Source organism: Pseudopodoces humilis, chromosome 23, assembly GCF_049639895.1.
Source record: "Pseudopodoces humilis isolate 2021_Gansu_Grassland_sample_001 chromosome 23, ASM4963989v1, whole genome shotgun sequence".
Lineage (NCBI taxonomy): Eukaryota > Metazoa > Chordata > Aves > Passeriformes > Paridae > Pseudopodoces > Pseudopodoces humilis.
In genome coordinates, this window is record NC_142222.1 from 545,211 (window position 1) to 555,000 (window position 9,790).

Below are 9,790 nucleotides of genomic sequence, written 5' to 3' on the forward strand. Positions count from 1 at the left end.
CCAGCGCTGTCGCGGCCGTTCATTTACGCAGAGAACACAGTCGGGTCAAAACCTCTCGGCAGCTGTCGTCTCCACTTGCATCACTTGGCATGGCTTTTAATGCAGTCAAAAAGTGACTCCAAGCCAAGCAGTGGCCATTCCAGTTCTGAGGAGAGAAGTATTGTTTCTCTGTGTAGTCTGTACATTAAATTCTATCATTCCAAACAAATACATCGGTATTTTAGTCACAGACCATATTTGCAGCAGACTGTGGTGATGTGTTTGGTGTTTGTGACTCCATCAGCCATTGCTCCAGACCTGGGAGACCTCAGCCTGCGGCCTATGGACTTTGGATGGACCTTTCCCTCCCCCATTCCTCAGCAGTTCAGCAGCATGTTCTGCAGCTGAGGGCAGCCCATGCTTGCTGCAGTTTCCCTGTGCTGTTGCAAACCACACAAGGTCAGGTTCTTACCTGCTGAGAGAACTGCACAACTGATACTTCCCTGTGTTTCCACACCGACCCCATCTGGAGTTCAAACCTGGATTGTGCAAGTGAAAACCACAGGATGCAGCAGCATGCCAGGAAAAGCCAGCCCCAGGTGTGAGCCCTGAGAGCCCAACAAGAGTTTGGGATCCCCTGAGTTCATCTGTAGCAGCGTGTGCTGTTATAGTAGAAACATTACGAATTACATATTATTGACGTAATATAAACTGTCCTTTTGTAGTGCTGAAGTTCCTGGACCAGTATGGGGATTACTACCTTAAAGCAGGAGTGGGGAGTGTCTGAGACCCCACGAATCCGGTGTCAGTGCTGCCCCAGGGTGGATGCTGTGGTGCTGTGGGAGGAATGTTTTCAGCCATATCAGCAGATCTGTGTGAGACCTGTTCATCACACATGTCCTGCTTAACCACTCTAGATAATTAAATATTTACAATAAGAATTTATTCATCATTAAAACCCTAAATAAAAGGATTACAGAGAAAGTCAGAATGATTCAGTAAGAAACAGCACTAATTATTTTCACCCTTGTGGGTTTTTCTGCATTCAGTGCTTGAATTTCAGAATGAAAATTTCAGAATGAAAATATTGAGATAAACTCCTGCTTTCATGTCAGCACAGTTGGGGGGATTTCTTATTTGGTGTGAAGCCTGAAAAGGGAGAATTAACACGCATTTAATCATTTATGTTCAGTCGTAATTTAGGCCCTGAGCAACAAAGTATTTAAGCAGGAGACAAAGCGTTAGGCAGTCACATATTCCAGTGACTCCATATGGATGCTAACTATGAGCAAAAGCAGGGAGCACAGTGCCTGTGGAATAGCAGGCCACATAACTTTCTCAGTCTCACCTGAGAAAGTGGCCTGGGAAATCATAAGGAGGAATTAAATAATCCTCAGAGATAGAAGACAGCCTTGCAGGTGCTGTTTGTCAGTTTCTTGTTTTCTTGCAAGAGAAGGTCGAGGGGTGGTGTATTCCACTGACCAATGATGGTGATGTGTTAGTTCACTAACCAATAAGAGTTTTACCTTTTTGTACTTTCACATATCGGTCTATAAAGGAAGATCTGAGGTAATAAACCTTGGGCTCTCTCCTGTTCAGCCCACAATAGAGTCTGTGTTGTGCCTCTCGCCATTCCCAATGGAGCGACAACTCCAGGTCTAAATTCTAGTAAGTTATATCTAATATTTAGAGAAGATGAAAAAAAATCAGTCAAAGGGTTTGACTGAAAGTTTTAAAACCACAGATGGAAACTGAATAGGCCCCTGTACCCAGTGCAGGGCTGGGTGTGGCAGCTCCAGCGGTGCCACCTGCGGTGCCACCTGCTCAGGAGCCACAGGAAGAGATTCCTGTCCATGGGTCGTTGTCAGGAGTAGCCCAGGTGAGGAGAACCAGCATAACCCCGAGCAGATTCCTCGAGGCTGGGCAGCCTGAGGGGCAGGACAGCTCTGACTTCAGACCAAGCCACTCTGCCTCTTGGTGTCCTGAGCCCCTGAGGTCTGCGTCTGGCAGGGTTGTGGAGGTAGCCCAGTGCCTGCTCTTCCCAAGTGTGGAACATAATGGGGCAGTAATTGGACCTCTTGGTACTTCTAACACATATGCAAAGTTTTAAACACTGTCCCTAAAGTGTTCACAAAGTCAACTCAGACAATATATTCTGGTAATGTAAGTATTCTGGTTTATCCCTGTCCCCAGTAACAGTGTCAAATGATTCAGCAAAATCCCTTCCATGAAGCCCTCCAGAGGCAGAGAAATATACAGTTGATGGATTCTAGATGTGTACCCAAGCTTCTCCGTCAGCCAGGTCCAAAAACTTGCAATAAATAAATTTAATCAGGAAACATTGCTCAGATATGAATGTTTAATGACACTGATTTCTACTGTGAACTGCCAAAGCTAGGAGCCAGCTTAGCAGTCAAGAGCCCACAAAGCTCAAGGTTTCAAAATAAACAACTCTCCTTGGAGATTAGTGTTGCAAAAGATGTGAGCAGGCAGAAGGAGGAATGTTTTAGAAGAAGAATTAACCCAGCACAGGACTAAACTATTGTATGGCACCTGAAAACATTTCTTTCAAAAGCTGTGTTCAATCAAGCACCCTCAGTAAGTCAGAGCCCTGCCTCTGGCATGCTTCATAACCTCCTCTAATGACTCAATTTGTTGTGTCTTGTTTGGGACTTTTGTCTCACCCACTAAAACTCCAGAGTGCGCAGCCCTTGCAGGGTGCAGGGCCAGCGGGTCTCTGGGCTGTAGCACTGCAGGCAGGGCTCGGGGTAGGAGGTGCAGTTCGTACAGCAAGTCTGATGGCAGAATAGCAACTGCTTCTTCAAACCAAGTCTGTCTAGAAGAGTATTGTAAACGCCAATGGTTTGTAGGATCACAGAGAGAGCTGGTTGGAGATGGAACCTGCGGCCACTGCACTTTGCACTTGAATACACAGATCTGCTCTGCAACACTGCAGCCGACACCAGCAGCTTGGACTGCAAAGTGCTTGTCCCAGCTGCGTGCTCCCCTCTGACAGAAGTCCAAGGCACCTTGTTGTCAGGATGTCCAGCGTTTTGAAGTGCCAGCTGAGCAGTCTAAGCCCTGTGGAGTGACAGTCCTGCAGCATGCACAGCACAGGCAGCCCAAGCTGTGGGTGTCCCACTGGGGCTCTCTGCTGCTCTCCAGTTATGTTTGCCAGGTGTTGGGCCATCCTCGGCTCCTCTGCTGGCATCAGACAACCCGGTTTTTGAATCTGACATATACAGTCACACACAACACATGCAAAATATACCTGCATACGTCCAGGCTACAAAGGGAAGAACTCAGGAGAAGTCAGATTCAGTCATCCCTGGAGTAGCTCTTACTGAGCTCCCTAAGGCCACGTGCATTGTGTGACGCTCAGTGGTGCTCCCGCTGCTGTCACACGGGCTGAGCTCAGCACACAGCCCGGGTGGCTGCTCTGGGGAACTGGGCTGGCTGATGGAACGCATTCCTGGTGGTAAACTTCATTCATTGCGGGAGCTGGGAGGAGCTGGAGAGGCAGTTTGCAGAGGTGATTGGAAAGCAGCTGAAAAGTTCCATGAGAAAAGAGCTTGTCTCTCCATGAGCTACACCTGCCCAAAGGCACCCCAGGGGAGTTCTTTTGGCCAGACTTCATCTACATCTGCATTTTAGCTACCTCTTCTGCTCATACTTGTCTACATCTTTTGCTCATGCATGATGACATTACCCTCATTATTGTTGTGAGGAATTCTGATAATGCAGGGATGAGTTCATGGCAAAGCCCAAGAGGAAATGACTCCTTGCATCTGCAGAGGAGGATCAGATGAACGTGCAGTGCATGGGGTCGCCAGTCACACGCTGAACAAGGACGAGACATCGTCCTGACTGCCCAGCATGGGCGGTGGGAAACAGAAGCACCTTTAGAGTCAGCCCCAAGCTCCACAAAGCAGTACTGGCCATCTCACAAGGATTTGGGCTTGCCCCCTTCAGTGGCCATTCCTCAGGGTAGTTTCCAGTTGGTAAATTCCTTAATGTTTCTAGGTTGAATGAAAATTCTCATATGAAAATCTGTGGGTTTTTCAATCTCATTCCTTCCATGAGAAGCACTGTTTTTTCTAACCAGTTTATTTTCCAAAAACCAGAAGCCAATCAGAGGTAGATACTTAGACTGGAAAATTTCCTTGTGGATAATTGAAGTTCAATTTAGTTTTGCAAGCTCCTGACAAAGGGGCCGTATAAAGGAAAACGTTGCTCAAGTTGAGCGTAGGCAGCGGCAGTGTGAGGTGTTTCCCGGGAAGCAGGCACTGCGTGTGCTGACCCTTTCCAACGGGCTCCCTTTTTTCCTTGCTGTTATCCATAAAAAGGGTTTGACTTTTCCCTTCCCGACGCAGTCACGCCGTCGGCTGCGGGGCAGGACACGACAGCGCCCTCGGCCACACGGAGCCGCAGCCCGTGCCCGGGACAGCTCGGGAAGTTTCTGCAGGGATGGGCCAAACTTGGGAACCCTGCGGGGGCACAGCGGGGCCGAGTCCATCCCGCGGACGCGCGGTGGCGGGCGGGGCCCGGATCGCGCAGCGGCCGCTGTCCCGGGCCAGGCGTTCGGCACGGTGCTGTCGGTGCTGTCGGTGCTGTCGGTGCTGTCGGTGCTGTCGGTGCTGGCCTGGGGAAGACCCGCCGGAGGCGCCGGGCCCGCACGTGCGCGGGGTGCGGCGGGCGCGGCCCCTTTAAGGCGCGCGGCGGCGCGGGGCGCCCATGTGGAGGGCAGCACGCGTGTTGTGCTGCGCGCCCATTGGTCCGCGCGCGCTGACACCGCGCCCCGGGCCGCGAGCGCACTGCGGGGGGAGCGCCGCCCGCAAAACGCGGCGCCCGGATCGCGCCGCCGCCGAACTGGAGTGGCCGCCGCCGCGTCTCGCGCCCAGTACCCGCCCCGGGGCCTGCCCGCCCCGCGCCACCGGCGGCTCTCCGCGGCCGAGTCCGCGCGTTCCCGGCCCGGGCGGCGCCCGCCCCGCGCCACCGGCGACGCTGCGGGGCCGTGTCCGCGCGTCCCCAACCCGGGCCGGCCGCCGCGTCCCGCCGCGCCCCGTCCCGTCCGGGCGGCGCCCCGCACTCCACTCCACGTCTTGGCGCCGCCCGCAGCGTAGTAGCGGGGCCGCGCCAGCGCCCGCCTGTTGTGTTTCTGTTGCCACCCGCCATCTTGTCGCCAGCGCTGCGGCCGGCGGGGCGGGCCCGGGGCGGCGCGGGCGGGGCGGGCCCGCGCTCCGGGCGGCGGCGGCGGCGGCGGCGGCCGGGCCCGCGCCATGAGCATCGAGACGCTGCTGGAGGCGGCGCGGTTCCTGGAGTGGCAGGCGCAGCAGCAGCAAGCCGCACGTGGTGAGTGACCAGCCTCCCGCGCCTCGCGGGGCCGCGCCTGACAGCCCCGGCCGGCCGGGGGCTACGCGGGCAGTGGCACCAGGGAGCGTTGGGGGGGGCAGCGGCGCGGGCTTTGCGCTGCCGGCGGGATGCGGCCCGGGGAAGTTCGGGCCGGGCGGGGCAGTGTCAGGGCACGGGGGGGATTCGGGGACAGCGCGACGGGGGCTCCGTGCGGGCGGGGCTGCCCCGGCGGGCCCCGCTCCCGCCCCCGCCCCGCGCGCTGCGTGTCCCCGGCCCGCGGGAGGGCGGGGCCTGGCGCGTCACTCGCTCGGCCCCGCCCGCCACCACGTGCGCGCGGCCCCGCCCCGCGCGGGCCCCTCCGGGGCTGCGGGGCCCGCCCGGGGCGCCGGGAGGGGACGGGCGAACCCCGCGGTGCCGCCCGGCGGAGCCGCCCCTCGCCCGCTTGCCCCGCTCCCCCCGCGCCGCCCTGGCGGTGCGGCGGTCCCGGCCCTCCGGCAGCGGCGATCCGTGCCCCGGGGGCCGCGCAGCAGCGCCGGGCGCGGCGGGGCTGCCGCCCGGGCCTAGCTGCAGGACAGCGGCGCAGGCCCCTCCCCCGCGGCGGCCCCGGCGCGGAGACTCGGGCGGAGCCGCGGGAGCGGCGCTTTGTGCCGCCGCCCATTGTGTCGGTGATGAGTCACGCAGCAGACGGGGGATGCGCTGATGAGGGGCCGCGTAGGGCCGGGAGGATTCCCGAGCCCGGAGCACACCCCTGGATTTGCAGACGGCAGGGGCCGCCCGGTCCGCGCTCCCCGCCGGGTGGGTGACAGCTCCGGTGCTGTTTCCCAGCCGGGACAGTCCCCTTGCCACCGCCAGCCCTGCGCTGGTACCCGCTCCGGCCTTACAGGTGGCGGCTGTGCTCAGTGTACAGCAGTAAAACACCCAGCGCTCGACCTCTGCAGGCTGTTGGTTTGTCCCCTGCTGCCGGGACATAACTTCCACTGCCACCCGGCTGCCCCGCGCTGTGGGAGCATCCCGTGAATGGGCCCGACCGGCTGCGGTCTGGGTCACAGAGGAGCAGGAGGGGTCTGGCTTGTTGTGCTGGACAACTTCTGAGGCAGGAATTACTGCTGAGCAGGGTATATGGGCAGGGTAACACAGCAAAGACAAGACATTATGCAGGTTTCTCAGCTGCAGGAGCAGCTCACAGGGATGTGTGGGGATGTGGTGTTACACAAAGGCCGCTGCAGGCCGGAGCTGCTGCCATGAGCGTGCCCCGGGTTCCGAGTGCTGCTGGGGGGCACAGTCAGCGTGTGTGCTGCACAGACATGTAAGGGCTGGGCTGGTGGCAGGACCAGCAGCGTCAGTGCAAACGTGGCCACTTCAGGGAAGTCTGAACACCAGGAAGACTGTGGCACGGGAGGGAGGAGCACTGCAGTGACCTTTGGGTGGCAGGAAGATGTCAGAGAGCACAAGCAGAGGAACAACTGGGAAAAACTGGGGAGTAGTGATTAAGAACTGGGTTGGCTTCCTTGTCTTGCCTTCTTCCTCTCCTCCCCCTGAAATCTTGTGTTCTGAAAAGTGTTAGGGTCTGTGTTATACTGCTACACTGTGGAACTCCAGGGGTCCAGTATGGCCTGAAAATCAATCCATTTTGGGAACAGCATTAAAAAATATATACTGAACTCATCTAAGGGCTGCCGGGTCTGCAGCTGACAGCAGTGCCTGCTGCTGCTGCTGTAACCCTTTTGCTGTAAGCATGTGCCTCCCAGGCACATAAACACTCATTTACATGGGCACAGACCCATAGCCTGGGGTCCCTTCTCTGTTATGTGCAAGCTCCAGAGACATATGACTTGAATTAGAGAGTGCTGGTTTCTTTGAATGTAGGTTAATCCAAGAATGTTTCATGATCTAAGAAAAACAAATTTCTTTGTAATTGAAAGTAACTGATACTTGTTTTCTTAGGGTTTTTCCCATATATACTCATCTGTGACTGTCCAGCTTGTGTTTGCTGCTCTCTCAATGCTGCACAGTTCATTCACACCATTCCTTTCCTGAGTGCTGCAGGCAGTGACCCTGCAGCAAGCACAGTTCTGGGCTTTTCCATCTCACCTGCCTGCCATTTGGGAATGCTTAATTGCCTGACAGTGATAACCATGTGTGGTAGCCAAAAAGCTTTCCTTTGGTGTTGGGGCCACCTTCCTTGTGCCAGTAGATGAGGGAGAGAACCTGCTCAGACCCAGCATCCTTGGCTGGGCAGTGTCTCAGTGCTGTGCTCAGTGTGGTCTCTCACTGTTTTCTTTCAACAGATCTCGTCAGTATAATGTTGGAATGCATCTCCAGAAACTTTGTGGGGCTTTTTGTCTGCCTCTGGCTTCTGCCTCACGAGGGTGGACACACAGGTCCTGAGCATCTCCGGGGGTGTGTGGCCTCAGCCTTGGCCCCACTGGCTTCTATAGGCAGCACGCCCGCCTGGGTTCCTTTCGGGGTGGTTAAAGCACCTCCCAACACACAGTGTGAGTTTATCTATTTCCAGAGGCTTCCAGGTACAGGAGAACTGCACTGCAGTTCCAAGGACAACAGTGCCATAGTGACATGCTTATTCTGACAATTAGACTTTGACTTTAGGAAGAGCCTTGCTCTGTGACACAGCAGTGTTTGAATTTTGGGGGTGGCAAGGATAATTGTCATGGGATTTTAGGGAAAGGTGCCTTGATGGAGCCAGTTCAGGTGATGATGGTGACTCCCTGTTTTGATGGAGAGATACCCTTGATTCTTCTCTCTTTTTCAAATATGGAATTAGGGTTTTAAAGGGTAATTGCACATTTCCATTCATTTCCTTGAGAAGAAAGTTGGCTAGAGTGAGCAGCCTGTAGAAACAACTCCTGGCACAGCCCTGGGATGAAGGTGCAGCAGTGAACCCTTGTTCTCATCACAGGATCAAGGAATGTTACCTGGAGCAAACATGCTTACCTAAGAGGCTGGCTGTTATCTGCCAGATCCAGTTTTGCCATGATTCACTGAACTCATTTCACCTGTCTGTGCTCCCTCGCAGGCTGTGTAACAGGCAGCGTGACTGCGTGTGCAGGCTGTGTAACACACACACTGTGTGTGCAGGGTGTGTAACACACACACTGTGTGCAGGGTGTGTAACACACACACTGTGTGTGCAGGGTGTGTAACACACACTGTGTGTGCAGGGTGTGTAACACACGCACTGTGTGTGCAGGGTGTGTAACACACACACACTGTGTGTGCAGGCTGTGTAACAGCCACACTGTGTGTGCAGGGTGTGTAACACACACACTGTGTGTGCAGGCTGTGTAACACACACACTGTGTGTGCAGGGTGTGTAACACACACTGTGTGTGCAGGGTGTGTAACACACACACTGTGTGTGCAGGCTGTGTAACACACACTGTGTGTGCAGGGTGTGTAACACACACTGTGTGTGCAGGGTGTGTAACACACACTGTGTGTGCAGGGTGTGTAACACACTGTGTGTGCAGGGTGTGTAACACACACTGTGTGTGCAGGGTGTGTAACACACACTGTGTGTGCAGGGTGTGTAACACACACACTGTGTGTGCAGGGTGTGTAACACACACACTGTGTGTGCAGGCTGTGTAACACACACTGTGTGTGCAGGGTGTGTAACACACTGTGTGTGCAGGGTGTGTAACACACACACTGTGTGTGCAGGCTGTGTAACACACTGTGTGTGCAGGCTGTGTAACACACACACTGTGTGTGCAGGCTGTGTAACAGCCACACTGTGTGTGCAGGGTGTGTAACACACACACTGTGTGTGCAGGCTGTGTAACACACACTGTGTGTGCAGGGTGTGTAACACACACACTGTGTGTGCAGGGTGTGTAACACACACACTGTGTGTGCAGGGTGTGTAACACACACTGTGTGTGCAGGCTGTGTAACAGCCACACTGTGTGTGCAGGGTGTGTAACACACACACTGTGTGTGCAGGGTGTGTAACACACACTGTGTGTGCAGGGTGTGTAACACACACACTGTGTGTGCAGGGTGTGTAACACACTGTGTGTGCAGGGTGTGTAACACACACACTGTGTGTGCAGGCTGTGTAACACACACACTGTGTGTGCAGGCTGTGTAACACACACACTGTGTGTGCAGGCTGTGTAACATACACTGTGTGTGCAGGCTGTGTAACACACACTGCGTGTGCAGGGTGTGTAACACACACTGTGTGTGCAGGGTGTGTAACAGCCACACTGTGTGTGTAGGCTGTGTAACACACACACTGTGTGTGCAGGGTGTGTAACACACACTGTGTGTGCAGGCTGTGTAACACACACTGTGTGTGCAGGGTGTGTAACACACACTGTGTGTGCAGGCTGTGTAACACACACTGTGTGTGCAGGGTGTGTAACACACACTGTGTGTGCAGGCTGTGTAACACACACTGTGTGTGCAGGGTGTGTAACACACACTGTGTGTGCAG

At 55.2% G+C, this 9,790-nt stretch overlaps 1 protein-coding gene across 1 annotated transcript in view; it reads left to right on the plus strand.

Annotated features, from left to right (window-relative positions):
• The first annotated feature begins 5,223 nt into the window (after nucleotides 1–5,223).
• The window catches only part of MNT (MAX network transcriptional repressor), a 35,099-nt gene continuing 30,532 nt past the window's right edge, over nucleotides 5,224–9,790 (plus strand). Inside the window, exon 1 of the mRNA XM_005525649.3 lies at nucleotides 5,224–5,331. Coding sequence (XP_005525706.2) covers nucleotides 5,259–5,331 — 73 coding nt within the window. The 5' untranslated portion in view covers nucleotides 5,224–5,258. The remainder of the gene's footprint in view (nucleotides 5,332–9,790) is intronic.